Raw genomic sequence first — 18,474 nt, 5'->3', positions numbered from 1 at the left:
GCTCTGTCTATGAATTTGAGAGTGGTTACATTTATCCAGGCCCATCCCTCAGTTTTTTTTTTACCAAAACAGAGGTAGGGCGACACTTTGTTATTATTTCAATTAAGGAATTAACTTGAATGACCTTGATCCAAATATATTTTTGGTAACACTTTACAGGACATTATAAGAGGGTCATACAGCATGCTCATGTCGTGACGTGCCTTTCATTATTGTGATTACTATTATTTATCGAATAATGACCTACTATGTTTAATTGTTACTAGATTAAATTAATCATGTAACAATTAACTAATTAGGAATTTGGGGCACCACGGGAAAAGTTGTTTAACGAGTTACCGTTTCCCGAATTAACTCTATCTAGATATCTCTTATCATTTAACAGTCATTTATGAATAATTTACCTCATATCAGTCTCATTCTGAAAGTTGTAGGCTCTTTAAGTCTGCACAAACCCAGATCTTATTGATCGTTCCGTACCATACAAATTGATTTAATTATTTATTTACTAACTAATTAAAAATGATAACACAAGATACAAACACATACACGGTATAGGTAGGGATTAGAAACTTAATACAATGAAAATGGGTCCCTAGCGGACTAACACAATATGACACTTGTTACAAAAGATGGCGAGTTAAAGAGAGAGAGAGAAACACTTGGAAACACATGGACCTAAGCTCATAGTCATCCTAATACTTTGCCAGAACTGCCGCCCGTTTGGTAAGAAGTAATGCATGTATTTACGTGTTTGTCTTCGTCGTCTCTGTTGGACCCAGGCCTTCGTGGGAAGGGTCGATTGGGCCTTCTCTTTTTGGATGGCCTTTTAGATGTAAGGCTCAGATGTAAGGCTCAGATTGTCCACAAGAGGTCACAATGTCCTTCTTCTTAGTCGTCTGTTTACCTTCACTCGTTCTGGAAGTGGTCTTCTGAGGACGGCTAATCAGCCGTGTCGATGATCCCCTATGGGGTGATGAGAGCAGCGTAGTAGACGATGGTTTGAAGAGAGTAACAGGATGGTCCCACTTAAATTCACCTTCTTAGATACAGTACTTAGAACAGCTACTCAGCCGTAACATTGATTGTTAGTGGAGGCAACTTTGTCGTCTTCACCTCGTGTTGATTTTCAGGGTTGGACCAATATGGACAACAGCTGCAGCTTGAGGTCAATCTAGCCTGATCTGATAATTATCTCAGTCTTTTATGCACTCTGGTAAAGAGGGGCATTTCCGTCATACTGACACGCTCTCTGAGCTCCCTCGGGCGTGGCTAGTTACGAGGCAAAAGTATTATTATCACTATGATTTTGTTAGAAAGCTAAAATCACATTCCTATCTTCACGGAAACATTGTCTTCCTCCTTGATATTTTCTACACAAGGTAAAGGATGTAAATCTGATATACACAGTGTAAAAATCTCTTTGTCACAATGTTTTCGTTATAACGCCTTTATACAATTTTTTAGGACATCACAAAATATACATTAATTTTCCGTATTCCATTTCTCAATCATTCCCAACGTTTGGATGTTGAAATATATTGTCCCAATGTTCATTGTTGGATGTTGAAGTTTTTGGGCAGCAAAAGTCTCTGAAACAAAATACATTCCTTTCACCATACTACAGTGCCAGAGATAGATTCTCCTCTCTCTAATTTATGGCAGTATTAAGGTGTCAAAACCGGCACAGCCCCCCCCCCCCCCCCCCATGTGGGTAAGAGGGTCTGGTTTTTGTCGGCCATTGTCTTGGCTGATATGAGGCCTTTGATCCTCACCCAGGGAGAGTCATGACACTCATAACACATCTTACAATGCATAATAACTGCTTTACACCTATAACAGTACATATCATGTAATGTTCATGTTACAATATTTTTCATACAGAGCTACCAAGGATGTCTACAGAATAATGGCACCAAAGCTACTAAGGATTACTTGGTTAAGTCAGTATTATACAAGGCTGAGTAAAGCCATAATGATGTGTTTATATGAATAGCCTAACTGAAATGAACAATCCTAGCAGGCAGGGACAGGAACTGATGTGTTCTTAATGGCGTTGTAAATAATAAATGACTTAAAATTGTCTTGTTAGTGTTGTTGTGCATGTCTTACCATGTGTCCCAAATGGAACCCTATTCTCTATATAGTGCACTTATTTTGACTAGAACCCTATGGGCCCTGATCAAAAGTAGTGCACTATATAAATAGGCTGCTGTTTGGTATGCATGTCTTAGGCCTACTCATATCTACAGAGATCAACACTGATTTCTCATTTGAGAGGATTTTTAATCTGCAGGAGCAGTAGGTTATGTTTACCGTATGTTATTCCTAATGGTAATTATATTGCCTATCTGTGTTGAGTAATGGTAATATATCCACCACTGTCACTGACTGCATACACTCCTCTACATATTTATTTGGACAGTGAAGCTAAAACGTTTAATTTGGCTCTATACTCTAGCATTTTGGATTTGAGATCATACCCCCAATACATGCTAAACTTCTATTGGGCACAACATAATCTGAAACACAACCAAACAAACTGCAAATGCATCCAACAAGTTTTAGTCACAAGCTTGATGTAGTCATTGTGTGCTAGGAATGGGACCAAATACTAAACTTTCGACTACTTTAATACACATATAAGTGAATTTGTCCAAACACCAAATGGGGGTACTAGATACATAAAGTTATTTCATTTCTGAATGATAAAACAGATAGCCTATGTATGAAAATACCCCAAAATAAAATATTACATTCTGTACTGTGACCTCATATAAAACATTTGATCTCAAATCCAAAATGCTGGAATATAGAGCCAAATTAAACATTACATGCTGACTACACCGATTTTGTCCACCCACACCAGATGCGATCAGGACACGCAGGTTGAAATATCAAAACGAACTCTGAACCAACTATACTAATTTGGGGACAGGTCGAAAAGCATTCAACATTTATGGTAATTTCGCTTGCTACATTGGGTTGTTATTTTACCTGAAATGCACAAGGTCCTTTACTCTGACAATTAATCCACAGATAAAAGGGTAAACCGAGTTTGTTTCTAGTAATCTATCCTCCTTCAGGCTTCTTCTTCTTCTTTGGACTTTATATGGCGGTTGGCAACCAACTTTAAGGTGTATTACCACCACCAACTGTACTGGAGTGGGGACCTCAGTTCATCTTCCAATCACCCACATGGGTATATGCTCCTAAAAACCAATGAGGAGATGGGAGAGGCGGGACTTGCAGCGTGTCAGGCGTCACAAATAGAACGAAGTTGTTGACGTCCGCGAGCAGTGTAGAAGAAATTATTGAATTACATGTATGTGTAAATTTATTTTTCAATGCTCTCGCACATAACGCCAGCGGTGTGGTCAGCATGTTAGCTTCACTGTCCAAACAAATACATATAGGGGAGTGTATTTACATGTACCTTAGACCTCAACTGAATTGAATTGTGAATTCACTTAAATTAATTTGAAATGGAATATGTGAAACAATTTAGGCCTTCTGTGAGCTGCACAGTGGATACAGTACACTGTAACAAAACATCAACAAATACAGAGGTCAATAATCGACATTCGTTCAAAGTCAACGGATTTACCCCCTGCTTCACGCGAACCACCGAAGGCATTTACATTTTTACATTTTTGTCATTTAGCAGACGCTCTTATCCAGAGCGACTTACAGTTAGTGAGTGCATACAGCACCGTGGCCGGTTCCTCTTCTCGCACCTGTGCCTGTTCTAGAGCTCTGCTGACAGGAAGAGGCCATCGCTCGCGCTTTTCATTGAAGGAGCTGCTTTCACTCATAAGCGCCCCCCTCCCTCCTTCCTTCTCGGGCATCCGAGGCGGAGATTGAAGAGAAAATACAGAAAACACGTAGGCAGCGACGAGTCCGTGGTGCAGGCTGAGATTGATGTGCTGTGTCTGTGCGCGTGCAGCATCTCAGCTCTCTCTCCATGCATAAGTTGTATTTTCTGGCATCCTTCAGAAAAGGCTCAACAAATTCAGGTGTCTTTCGATTCGAGGATTATATTCAATTCTAAAGCAGATACCGGTTTAAATTCAGTTTAGGTTACAATCCGAATTCTTATCAATTTCAAAATTGTTCAGAATAGGAGTTCTGCGAGGCTACATCCTCTGTAAGGCAGCAAGATGTTGGATCCGTCATCCAGCGAGGAGGAATCGGATGGTGGGATGGTGGAGGAGGAACACCATCACAAGGAGGCATCGGCACCCCAGAGCGGAGCCCGCATCTCTCCAAGCCGGACCAGCGAGATCTCCGGCGGGCTTGCGCCCAGCAGCAGCAGCCGCAGTAGCGCTCGCCCGACCAGCCCGAGCCCGTCAGCTGCCAGCGAGCAGGAGAAGGTGGAGGAGGCGAATTTGCTGAAGGAAGAAGAGGAGCGCAAAAAGAAGTTGCAACTATATGTCTTTGTGATGCGGTGCATTGCATATCCTTTCAATGCAAAACAGCCCACCGATATGGCGAGGCGACAACAGAAGGTAAGCCACCCACCGTGGAAGGGACGTAAATCACAACATGTAAACGAATAGCCTACTTTTCACATCCATGATTAGCTAGATGCTCTCATACAGGACCTGCAAAAAGGCCGGATAAAGGCTACATCAATAATAAGCCTATACCATCCCACAAACTCTCACTAAATAGCCTACCATCAAATCACAGCAACAGCTATACATTGCAAACACCGACCTTCTCCTTCATACACTGTTTACATGAATGTGAATGTAGCTGAATTCAGCCATGCATAGGCTAATGCAAGGATTTGAAGCGCAGGCAGCTATGATGTGGGTTCGTATGGAACCGTCATAGCACTGCAGAGCCATGCAGATGGCTGTTAGATAAAACATTCGGTTCTACACACACAGTCATCAACGGCAGGGCCTGGCACATCATCCAAACCATGCACCGAGCACCGTGTCATTTATACATTTCTATTGCGGAAGGGAATATGTTGAATATAACCAAAATAAAGAAGTGTTATTGCCTTTCTAAGCATCACCATAGTCATGTGACTTGTTTTCATTCGAGGTCTAGAGCTGTGTGTGCTATTCTGGTTGTTGGATGAAAGTGTAGGCTTTTTGCGCCAGTACTTGCCGGGTTCATTCATTTTCCCAAGGTGACTTATAGTAAGACCCAAACGTCCAGACAACGTTGAACACATTCGGAAGGCCTGCATATTTTCTGTTTAGCGGGGATAATACAGGCAGCATATAGCAAAGGCCTAATACATTTTTATTCATAGAAATTCAATTATTTAATCCGTTTCTGTTAATATTTGATTTGGTCACGTGTCCACAATACGTGCCATATCTACTGTTTAGATAGGGCCATTTATGGTTTATTTCTCGCCCTGTTTGGTGAATACATTCAACCTTAAATATGTACCTCATATTTATTTTCAAAAGTTTTAAACTGTTCCTATACCCTCTAAAAGGGTTATTGTGGATTTGACAGTAGCTTACAAGCAGCTCGGTGGCAAGTACAATTCTGTATTTCATATTACAGTACACCTAATGTACTATATATAAGGCATCAAAGCAAGTAATGACACACAGTACAATAGTGTAAAATTGACTCTATTATACTGTAAAAAAATAAATAAATGTTCATGCTACTGTAATCGAAATGAATGGATGGATAATTTAATGAAATTCATTGAGGGGAGGAGTTTGTATTTCACAGTATCTTACTGTAATTATAAGGTTGGCTGCTAGGTGAAATGTTTACACATTACAGTATATTAATAAATATTAATAAAGGCTTCTAAACTGGCAGCAACTACAGGGCAAAACAGACCAAAAGGACATGGTAAAATGCTGAACCATTTAAGGTTGAAGGTTTAAGGCTTGCTGCCTCTCCAATCTGTACCTTACACAAGTTAAAGGGGCACTATAACCACATAGGAGTTAAATTGGTACAGCATTCTTACTCATGGGTGCAACAAATATAGCCTCTCACAAGGCACGCCTCAAAATATGTTAATGAGACAGAAACAACAATACCATGCAACCACTAGTGGTCAACGTTTTTTTTTGCGCTTTGTGGGGTGGAATTACAGTACCATTCGAAATACAGCAATTATTTGCACTGCCACACCATTTTCCCACAATGCACCATAATTTATAGTATACTGCTGTAAAACATTTCAGAGTATTTTACTGTTGATAATACCCACAATTACTGTATCATTTACAGTTTTCTGTTACAGTGTAGGCTACCGTGTTGGCTAGATATGGCGGTTTTGAGAACATATTGTACTGGTGTCTGTCGGTGGACACTTATCAACGGTCATGGGATGCTGCCCAACCAACGCAACATGTCCACAAGATAAACAGAAAAATATATAATGGTTAACGGAATAACGGTTTCTTCAATATTACAGAGCATTCGGAAAGTATTCAGACCCCTTGACTTTTTCCACATTTTGTTACGTTACAGGCTTATTCTAAAATTGATTAAATAGTTTTTTCCCCTCATCAATCTACACACAATACCCCATAATGACAAAGCAAAAACAGTTTTTAGAAATGTTTGCAAATTTATAAAAACAAAAAAACTGAAATATTACATTTACATAAGGATTCAGACCCTTTACTCAGTACTTTGTTGAAGCACCTTTGGCAGAAGCCTCCAGTCTTCTTGGGTATGATGCTACAAGTTTGGCACACCTGTATTTGGGGAGTTTCTCCCATTCTTCTCTGCAGATCCTCTCATATTCTGTCAGGTTGGATGGGGAGTGTCGCTGCACAGCTATTTTCAGGTCTCTCCAGAGATGTTCGCTCGGGTTCAAGTCCGGGCTCTGGCTGAGCGCTCTGGAGCAGGTTTTCATCAACGATCTCTCTGTACTTTGCTCCGTTCATCTTTCCCTCAAACCTGACTAGTTTCCCAGTCCCTGCCACTGAAAAACATCCCCACAGCATGATGCTGACACCAACATGCTTCACCGTAGGGATGGTGCCAGGTTTCCTCCAGACGTGACGCTTGTCATTCAGGCCAAAAAGTTCAATCTTGGTTTCATCAGACCAGAGAATCTTGTTTCTCATGGTCTGAGAGTCCTTTAGGTGCCTTTTGGCAAACTCCAAGCGGGCTGTCATGTTCTTTTTACTCAGGAGTGGCTTCCGTCTGGCAACTCTGATTGGTGGAGTGCTGCAGAGATGGTTGTCCTTCTGGAAGGTTCTCCCATCTCCACAGAGGAACTCTGGAGCCCTGTCAGAGTGATCATCGGGTTCTTGGTCAAGGAAGAGTCTTGGGGTTCCAAACTTCTTCCATTTAATAGTGATGGAGGCCACTGTGTTCTTGGGGACCTTCAATGCAGCAGCATGTCTTTGGTACCCTTCCCCAGATCTGTGCCTCGACACAATCCTGCCTTGGAGCTCTACGGACAATTTCTTCGACCTCATGGCTTGGTTTTTGCTCTGACATGCACCATCAACTGTGGGACCTTATATAGACAGGGGCCTTTCCACATTTTTAAACATTTTACATTTTAGTAATTTAGCAGACGCTCTTATCCAGAGCGACTTACAGTTAGTGAGTGCATACATTTTCATACCCAAATCATGTCCAATCAATTTAATTTACCACAGGTGGACTCCAATCAAGTTGTAAAAACATCTCAAGGAAGATCAATGGAAACAGGATGCACCTGAGCTCAATTTTGAGTCTCATTGCAAAGGGTCTGAATACTTATGTAAATAAGGTATTTCTGTTTTTTATTTTGTATACATTTGTAAACATTTCTACAAACGTGTTTTCGCTTGGTCATTATGGGGTATTGTGTGTAGATTGATTAGGAATTTGTATTTATTTAATACATGGAAAGGTGGAAAAGGTCAAGGGGTCTGAATACTTTCCGAATGCACTGTACATCACTACATTTAGTCATACCCATTGTAATTAAGATTTTGATGCATGTTGTGGATGAGTGTGTATCTATCAATGGTTCCTATGATAAAAAGCAAAACTATTGACCGATGGTGAATAGCTATAATCATATCAGTTTGCATAATGGTGTGTTTTTGTAAGCACTAACGGAGGCTAACTCCACCATGCCTCGTTGGCCAAAGCCTATGGGGAAAGAAAATTTTTTTTTGTAGGGTTTTTGGATAAATGCTGAAAATACAGTCTGTGGTAAACACAGGCTTAGGAGATCTTAGGGTAACGTGGGGTAACTATCCCCCCGGGGTAACTACATGTCACGATCGCTGAGAGACGGGTCGGACCAAGGTGCAGCATGAAAGCGTACATGTTTATTAACTCAATAAACATAAAACAAAACAAGAAACAACGTAACGTGAAGTCCTCAGGCTATACACATACAAGCCTAAACGGAACAAGATCCCACAACTAAGGTAGGCAACCAGGCTACCTAAGTATGATCCCCAATCAGAGACAACGAGCGACAGCTGTCTCTGATTGGGAATCACACCCGACCACACATAGAAATACAACCTAGATCTACCACATAGAAATATACTAACATAGATCTCAACAGAAAACTCACACCCTGACCCAACCAACAAGAGTTTTCTCTATCAGGGCGTGACACTGCAAGGCAAGTCAACGGTACCTAAATTAAAATTTTCCAAATAAATGTCCAAAATCCAAAATGTAATTAGTGCAATTAGCCTGTGGTATTAGCATTATATTATCTTATTACCTCCACCCACCTAGTGCACAAACCCACACCAATAGAACTCGCCAGCTTGTAGTCCTAAAAAACAGAAATTAGTTAGCATTTTCTACCTCTGGTTCGTTAGCCATTCCAGTTGGGCAAATGAATGGGGAAAGAATGTGGTTTTGGGATATACGCCAAAAATAAGGCCTGAGGTTAACATAGGCTTAGGATATATTTTACGTTTTGTTCTATGAGATAATATCAGTCAGTTAACATCACCTTTATGATTTATGAAGCCTTTATATGCTTTAAGTGCTTGTTTTGATTACATAAATGCTTGAAAATATTCACCAAAAGCATGATGGTCATGCTTAGGCAAACAAACTACAATTCAGGCTGTAACACAACAAAATGTGGAATAAGTCAAGGGGTATGAATACTTTCTGAAGGCACAATAGGTCTATGTTTCTTATTTTGCCTCAATGTTGCAATAACCCCACTCTACACCGTTGGTGTAATATTTAATTTTCTACTGTCTTACATTAATTTCACTAGCCTATATTAATCATTTTCCAAAAAGAATATCTACATACAGTACTTCCTGTCATGTCAGAGACGTTGCACCACAAGAGGAAAATGTCAATGTTGTACAGGTCTCATAAATATCTGTCTGTTCTTCAATGAGGCACAGCACACATTCAGGCTACTTCCCAAATGGCACCCTATTCCGTACGACACTACTTTTGACCAGAGCCCTATTGGGACGAAGCCTCAGTTAATTCCTGTTCACTCAATGGCAGATGAACGCTCCTTCATATCTCTGATGACTCATGTGAGTCAGTCAGCACAGCACTGCATTGTCCCCAATGATGGGATAAAGTGCATTTAGCATATTTACATATTATTATCTCCTATTAGAGGAGGCTGGTGAGCAGGTTGACATTTATTGGGATGAATCTTGTGCTGGAGGCAGAGCTGAGCGATTTCCACTAGATGGGCCAGCTGCAAAGTCAAAATTGGCTGTATATTGTAATAATTCATGAAAACAAAAATTTACTTTTTGGTCTTAATTTAAGGTTAGGGTTATAAGCATATTGTTAGCAGTGTGGTTAAGGTTAGGGTTAAGGTTAGGGTTAGGTTTAAAATCGGATTTTATGAATTTGTGGCTGTGACAGCTAGTGACTACCCTTCAGAGCTGCTTCCAGTACATGAGTCATCCCAATAAATGCCAACCTGCGGCTGGTTTGGGGTGGACGGCTCATAATAATGGCTGGAATGGAATGGCATCAAACACATGGAAATGTGCTTGGTGTGTTTGATACCATTCCATTAATTCCAATCCATTACTATGAGCCCGTCCTCCAATTCAAAGAGCCACCAGCCACCACTGTCTCCTATCCCCATCACTACTAGCATCAGTGGTGTATATGAATGTATAAACTGTATCTATAGGTATGTCAATCCTATTGAATGGAAGCCACCACAGTTCCTATGGAGTGTATTAAACATAGATTGAATGGAAGCCACATACAGGTCTCTGTGATCCTTTATTAGAGATGGTGCCTTTGATAATGGAATGCAAGCAATTCTGAGGCCTGTTGACATGATGGGTTTCCAGCTCAATAGCATATTGTACATTCCCTGTATGCACGAAATGTGTATTTGTATTTATAATGGATCCCCATTAGCTGCTGCCAAGGCAGCAGCTACTCTTCCTGGGGTCCAGCAAAATGAAGGCAGTTCATACCATTTTAAAAACATTACAATACATTCACAGATTTCACAACACACTGTGTGCCCTCAGGCCCCTACTCCACAACTACAACATATCTACAGTACAAAATCCATATGTACGTGTGTGTATAGTGCGTATGTTATTGTGTGTGTGTATGCATGTGTCTGCGCCTATGTTTGTGTTGCTTCACAGTCCCCGCTGTTCCATAAGGTGTTTTTTAATCTGTTTTTTAAATCTAATTTTACTAATTGCATCAGATACTTGATGTGGAATAGAGTTCCATGTAGTCATGACTCTATGTAGTACTGTGCGCCTCCCATAGTCTGTTCTGGACTTGGGGACTGTGAAGAGACCTCTGGTGGCATGTCTTGTGGGTTATGCATGTGTGACCGAGCTTTGTGCCAGTAGTTCAAACAGACAGCTCGGTGCATTCAACATGTCAATACCTGTCACAAATACAAGTAGTGATGAAGTCAATCTCTCCTCCATTTTGAGCCAGGAGAGATTGACATGCATATTATTAATATTAGCTCTCTGTGTACATCCAAGGGCCAGCCGTGCTGCCCTGTTCTGAGCCAATTGCAATTTCACTAAGTCCTTTTTTGTGGCACCTGACCACACGACTGAACAGTGGTCTAAGTGTGACAAAACTAGGGCCTGTAGGACCTGCCTTGTTGATAGTGCTGTTAAGAAGGCAGAGCAGCGCTTTATTATTATTATGACTTCTCCCCATCTTAGCTACTGTTGTATCAATATGTTTTGGCCATGACAGTTTACAATCCAGGGTTACTCCAAGCAGTTTAGTTACCTCAACTTGCTCAATTTCCACATTATTTATTACAATATTTAGTTGAGGTTTAGGGTTTAGTGAATGATTTGTCCCAAATACAATGCTTTTAGTTTTAGAAATATTTAGGACTAACGTATTCCTTGCCACCCACTCTGAAACTAACTGCAACTCTTTGTTAAGTGTTGCAGTCATTTCAGTCACTATAGTAGCTGACATGTATAGTGTTGAGTCATCCGCATACATAGACACTGGCTTTACTCAAGGTAAATATTGCAATCCTTCAGCTATTCATGGACCTGTGACCAAAAACAAGCTACAAATTGACAGTACCAAAACAAATGATCTAATGATTCTGTCTCTTCGCAACAAAATCTACAGAGCTGGGAAAATTGTATCCCCCATATAAATAACATTCTATTGGTAGCAAGAATTTTGTATAATAATTTAAATTGAAAAATTCAATGTTTTGGATCCGGCGTCGTTTTGCGTATCAGTTCATAAACACTATGCCATGGAATTGGTACGTCAAAAATCTCTTCATAACTATTTTGCAATCCATATGGGATGGCTGTCAATTCGTTGGTCCTGAAATGAAACTGGTATACTTTTTTATTTATCAACATTTTCTTTAACCAATTATATTCTTTAATGCAGGGCCGACAGACAAGACCTTACTTTTTTTCCCCCTTCCACTTTCCTCTTCCATTTTTGCGGTAATGCTGCAATTATTTGGTTGTAATTTTGGGTAGAGCAGACATTTCCAGATGTTTTTATTAGCTGCATGTGCGACATAACTCCACCAGTCCTTCCTATGATATAATTTACAAAGATTATACCTTTTTTAAACATTTTTATCCAAAAATAATGGTTTTTTATCAATTAGTATATTTGAGTTTAACCACAATATTTGTTACATTATTTGTTCTGTCGTTTCTGGAGGATTAAATTGAAATTGCAACCAACTTTCTATGGCTTGTTTTAGAAATAGTGATATTTGGGAGATTACTTCCTTTTCAAATAACTGAAAGTGAGAGGTTGTAATCTGAATAAAGGGAAAAAGGCCATTCTTGAACATGGGGTGAGACAATTTTACTAATTTGCTAGAGAACCAGTTTGGATTTAAGTATAACTGTTGTATGACTGAAGCTTTTAGTGATAGGTCTAATGCTTTAATGTTAATAATAGTTTCTGTCCTCCGAATTAATATTCATTATATAAATCATTTAAAAAACTGTTCGCTAGGCATAGGCAAGACCATAAGCAAATAGGTAAACTGGGATAATACTAAAGAGTTAATCAGGAAGATTTTTCCACAAATAGACAGGTATTTACCTTTCCATGGTAGCAAAATCTTATCTATTTTTGCTAACTTTCTATTAACATTTATTGGATTGAGATCATTTATTTCATTTGGGATATGTATTCCGAGTATATCCACATCACCATCAGACCATTTTATTGGTAAACTACATGGTAATGTAAAATGTTTATTTTTTAGTGATCCAATACGTAATACAGTACATTTATCATAATTTGGTTGTAATCCAGAGAGGTTAGAAAATGTATCTAGATCCTCTATGAGGCTGTGGAGGGATTCAAGTTGTGGATTTAAAAGAAAATATGAATCATCAGCGTACAATGACACCTTTGTTTTTAAGCCCTGGATTTCTAATCCCTTGATATTATTGTTGGATCTGATTTTAATAGCTAACATTTCGATGGCCATAATAAATAGATACAGTGGGGGAAAAAAGTATTTAGTCAGCCACCAATTGTGCAAGTTCTCCCACTTAAAAAGATGAGAGAGGCCTGTAATTTTCATCATAGGTACATGTCGACTATGACAGACAAATTGAGGAAAAAAAATCCACAAAATCACATTGTAGGATTTTTAATGAATTTATTTGCAAATTATGGTGGAAAATAAGTATTTGGTCACCTACAAAGAAGCAACATTTCTGGCTCTCACAGACCTGTAACTTCTTCTTTAAGAGGCTCCTCTGTCCTCCACTCGTTACCTGTATTAATGGCACCTGTTTGAACTTGTTAACAGTATAAAAGACACCTGTCCACAACCTCAAACAGTCACACTCCAAACTCCACTATGGCCAAGACCAAAGAGCTGTCAAAGGAGACCAGAAACAAAATTGTAGACCTGCACCAGGCTGGGAAGACTGAATCTGCAATAGGTAAGCAGCTTGGTTTGAAGAAATCAACTGTGGGAGCAATTATTAGGAAATGGAAGACATACAAGACCACTGATAATCTCCCTCGATCTGGGGCTCCACGCAAGATCTCACCCCGTGGGGTCAAAATGATCACAAGAACGGTGAGCAAAAATCCCAGAACCACACAGGGGGACCTAGTGAATGACCTGCAGAGAGATGGGACCAAAGTAACAAAGCCTACCATCAGTAACACACTACGCCGCCAGGGACTCAAATCCTGCAGTGCCAGACGTGTCCCCCTGCTTAAGCCAGTACATGTCCAGGCCCGTCTGAAGTTTGCTAGAGTGCATTTGGATGATCCAGAAGAGGATTGGGAGAATGTCATATGGTCAGATGAAACCAAAATATAACTTTTTGGTAAAAACTCAACTCATCGTGTTTGGAGGACAAAGAATGCTGAGTTGCATCCAAAGAACACCATACCTACTGTGAAGCATGGGGGTGGAAACATCATGCTTTGGGGCTGTTTTTCTGCAAAGGGACCAGGACGACTGATCCGTGTAAAGGAAAGAATGAATGGGGTCATGTATCATGAGATTTTGAGTGAAAACCTCCTTCCATCAGCAAGGGCATTGAAGATGAAATGTGGCTGGGTCTTTCAGCATGACAATGATCCCAAACACACCGCCCGGGCAACGAAGGAGTGGCTTCGTAAGAAGCATTTCAAGGTCCTGGAGTGGCCTAGCCAGTCTCCAGATCTCAACCCCATAGAAAATCTTTGGAGGGAGTTGAAAGTCTGTGTTGCCCAGCGACAGCCCCAAAACATCACTGCTCTAGAGGAGATCTGCATGGAGGAATGGGCCAAAATACCAGCAACAATGTGTGAAAACCTTGTGAAGACTTACAGAAAACGTTTGACCTGTGTCATTGCCAACAAAGGGTATATAACAAAGTATTGAGAAACTTTTGTTATTGACCAAATACTTATTTTCCACCATAATTTGCAAATAAATTCATAAAAAATCCTACAATGTGATTTTCTGGATTTTTTTTTCTAATTTTGTCTGTCATAGTTGACGTGTACCTATGATGGAAATTACAGGCCTCTCTCATCTTTTTAAGTGGGAGAACTTGCACAATTGGTGGCTGACTAAATACATTTTTTCCCCACTGTATGCCGATAGTGGACAACCTTGTTTTACTCCTCTTGACAGTTTAAAACATTCTGAGAAATAGCCATTATTGACTCTAGGGTTACTATCAGTGGCGGCTCCTGAAAAAATTCTCAGGGGGGGCAATTTTTCTGATGATTTAGGTGACCTACACACATTTTAAAAAAGATATGTCCAGCAACAACATGAAGACAGGGGCAGCATATAAGTCAATACCAGAAGCATTTATTGACTGATCTCAAAAGTGTTGGCTTACAAAAGCAAAATAAGTTATCACAGTAAAAATAATCAAGGGTGTTCTTTCACATTCCTCAACACTGCATAAACAATATGCATTTCCATAAAACACCTCATCTAATGGTGCCACAAAGTTGACAAGTCCAAGAAAAATACCAGGGTTGGTGGAGCCCTCAGTTTCATCTTTGCCTCGCAAAGCTAACTCAAACACTCCGCAAAACTTCACACACTGGATTAGCCGGCTGAGGATGTGGCGGTTCTTGCTAACCTCATCGTTGTGGCGGCGGACAGCTAGCCTGTATCCCTCATCCAGTTGAGTAGCAATGTTCACTCTCCCCAAAGCAGACAATCTCAAACAGCTATCCATGTGGGTCTTTGACAGCTCATGTTTCTTAATCTTTTCTGAAAGATGGTGCATGTCCGTTACACCAGTCGCTGTCCAAGCGGTGCTGTCTGCCGTGCCGCCTTCAGGGTGAAAGAGTAAGCAGGGGTAGCAGAAGACTGTATTAGCTACATCGCAGCCTGCTAGCCAGGTTTTTCGTTCGTACCAATTTTTGGAAAATCCTCGGGTGTAGGACTTTCCCCCTTTAGTAGAAACCTGTTGAATTATTAAATTTGGTCTGGGAGGTCCTAATTGTTTCGTTGCCAATTTATCTTGATTTGTTCGCCGACAAAAAGGAACTTATTTCAAAGAGACAATCGAGTTGCTGTTAGGTTGGGTGGGGGACTCAGGTGCAGAGACGGACACACGAACAAAGAGGGTGAATTAGGATGTAGTTTATTGAGCGTGTTTTGGCAGAGAGAAGCAGTTCAAGGTGGAGTAGCTTCAGGCCGGGGTAGGAGCTGAGTGGGGTGGAGAGCCAGTAGTCCTGAGAGCTGGATGACAAGGATATCAGACAACAGAGGAGCAGGTTGCGGCGTGGGAATGGCAGGCAGGCAGGCAGCAGGAACAGACGGGATCTGGTCGAAGGAGAGACAGGTTACAAACGTGGCAGAAACAACGATAATACTGAGAGAGTACAACTAAACTGAGATTTGCTGTACAGGGCCAAGTTACCACAGGTGGTGTAGGAACGAACTGGCGCTGGAGAGGTGTCCAGCCCGGGTAGATAACTGCTGTTTGATTGATGACAATGAGCCGCAGCTGGAGGTAACGGAGCATGATAGAGAATGGCCACGCCCCCTGACCTAGATCCTCTGACTGGTCTGCACAGCAGGGGGAGACAGACACAGACAACACACACACACAGGGAAAAAAGGAAAAGGGAAACAAGCGGAAACAGGACCAACAGTGCCGGACCGTAACAGTACCCCCCCCTCAACGGGCGCCACCCGGCGACCCACCCGGCTTGTCAGGGTGGTCCCTATGGAAGTCAGCCACTAGCTGTGGATCCAGTATAAATCGTCGGGGAATCCAGGACCTCTCCTCGGGACCGTATCCCTCCCAGTCCACCAGGTACTGAAGCCCTCTACCACGCCTCCGGACGTCCAGCAGTCTCCGCACCGTGTAGGCTGGATGGTCGTCAATAATACGCGGTGGCGGAGGGGGATCCACAGGCGGACACAGAGGGCTGGAGGAGACCAGCTTCAGCTGGGACACGTGAAATGTAGGATGGACTCTCATGGCCTGGGGAAGCTTCAACCGAACAGCCGAAGGGTTGATGATGGAGTCGATCTCGAAAGGACCCAAATACCGGGGCGACAGCTTACGGGAGTCAGTGCGCAGGGGGATGTTGCTGGAGGAGAGCCAGACTCGCTGACCAGGCTGGAACTGGGGAGCGACTACCCTGTGCCTGTCCGCCACCCTCTTGTTACGCTCTGCTGTCCGTAGAAGGGCCTCACGGGTGTCCACCCACACCTTGCGGCAGCGACGAAGGTTATCCTGAACTGACGGGACGGTTAACTCCTTTTCCTGAGACGGGAACAATGGCGGTTGGTACCCCAAAGCCGCCTCAAATGGTGAAAGGCCGGTGGCAGATGAGGTGAGGGAATTGTGGGCATATTCGACCCACGGGAGGTGTTTGGCCCAGGTGGACGGGTTTTGGGATGTCACACAGCGTAGAGCAGCCTCCAGGTCCTGATTGGTCCTCTCAGTCTGGCCATTGGACTGGGGATGGAAACCTGATGAGAGACTGACAGAGGCACCCAGAGCAGAACAAAACTCCTTCCATACCCGAGAAATGAACTGTGGACCTCTATCGGACACTATGTCCACAGGTATTCCATGGGGACGGAATACATGTAGGACAAAGAGGTCGGCTGTCTCACTGGCAGACGGTAATTTTGGTAATGCAACAAAATGGGCAGATTTAGAGAATCTGTCCACGATGGTGAGTATGGTGTCATTACCCTCAGACATAGGAAGTCCAGTGACGAAGTCCAAAGCCACGTGAGACCAAGGACGACTCGGGACTGGGAGAGGCCGCAGCAGGCCCGAAGGAGCCCGGTGGGAAGCCTTATTTTGGGCACAGATGGAACAGGCCGCCACGTACTCCCGGACGTCAGTCTCGACGGATGGCCACCAAAAGTGCCTCTTCAGTAGCGACAGTGTACGGTTCATACCAGGGTGGCAGGAGAAGCGCGAGGTGTGGATCCAGTTGAGCACTTGTGGCCGCACGGCTGCGGGAACATAGAGAAGGTCGGGGGGGCCATCGGCCGGTCCAGGTTCCGACGCTTGTGCCGATCGGACGAGGGACTCGATTTCCCAGCGAACAGCCGCCACCAAACAGGAAGCGGGCAGAACAGGTTCAGGATTGCTGGAGTCTTCATTGTCTGTAAACTGGCGAGAGAGAGCATCAGGCTTGACATTACGTGTGCCAGGACGATATGTTAAAATAAACTTGAACCTGCTGAAGAACAGAGCCCATCTGGCCTGACGGGAGTTTAGCCTCTTGGAGGACTGGATGTAAGCCAGGTTCTTGTGGGTCTGTCCAGACTATGAAGGGTTGCTCTGCTCCGTCTAGCCAGTGCCTCCACTCCTCCAACGCCAACTTGACAGCAAGCAACTCCCGGTTACCCACGTCGTAGTTCTTCTCAGCAGGGGTCAATCTCCTGGAGAAAAAGGCCACAGGATGGAGCTTCTGGTCCGTGGGGGAACGTTGTGACAGGACAGCCCCCACCCCCGAATCAGAGGCGTCCACTTCCACAATAAACTGCAAGCTAGTGTCTGGATGAATAAGAACAGGTGAGGTGGTGAACAGTTCCTTCAATGTACTCACGGCTGACTCGGCCTCAGGCGTCCACAGGAATGGCACCTTTGGGGAGGTGAGCTTGGTCAGGGGGGCAACCACTCGGCTGAAACCCCTGATGAAGCGGCGGTAGAAGTTGGCGAAGCCCAGGAAGCGTTGTAGCTGCTTCCGAGACGTGGGTGTGGGCCACTCCACAACCGCTCTGATCTTGTCAGGGTCTGGTGACACTTGTCCCCGCTCGATAATAAAGCCCAAAAAGGGGACGGACTGCCGGTGGAACTCACATTTTTCTGCTTTCACATACAGTTTATTCTCCAGGAGGCGTTGGAGAACCAGACGGACGTGGGAGACGTGTTCATCCTGTGACTTAGAGAATATAAGAATGTCATCCAAATAGACAAACACAAAACGGTGTAGAAAATCCCTCAACACATCGTTAACCATGGCCTGAAACACTGCTGGGGCGTTGGTGAGACCGAATGGCATGACTAGGTATTCAAAGTGTCCGAGAGGGGTATTGAACCCAGTTTTCCATTC

General features: G+C 42.7%; 1 protein-coding gene across 1 annotated transcript in view; it reads left to right on the top strand.

Moving 5' to 3' along the window:
• The first annotated feature begins 3,914 nt into the window (after positions 1-3,914).
• The window catches only part of LOC311138690 (calcium-dependent secretion activator 1-like), a 160,290-nt gene continuing 145,730 nt past the window's right edge, over positions 3,915-18,474 (top strand). The window contains exon 1 of the mRNA XM_084173478.1: positions 3,915-4,508. Within this exon, the coding sequence (XP_084029604.1) occupies positions 4,161-4,508 (348 nt within the window). The 5' untranslated portion in view covers positions 3,915-4,160. The remainder of the gene's footprint in view (positions 4,509-18,474) is intronic.

This window comes from Coregonus lavaretus (genome assembly GCF_964263955.1).
Source record: "Coregonus lavaretus genome assembly, chromosome: 12".
Classification (NCBI taxonomy): Eukaryota; Metazoa; Chordata; class Actinopteri; order Salmoniformes; family Salmonidae; genus Coregonus; species Coregonus lavaretus.
This window is presented reverse-complemented; position numbering and strand designations above follow the sequence as displayed.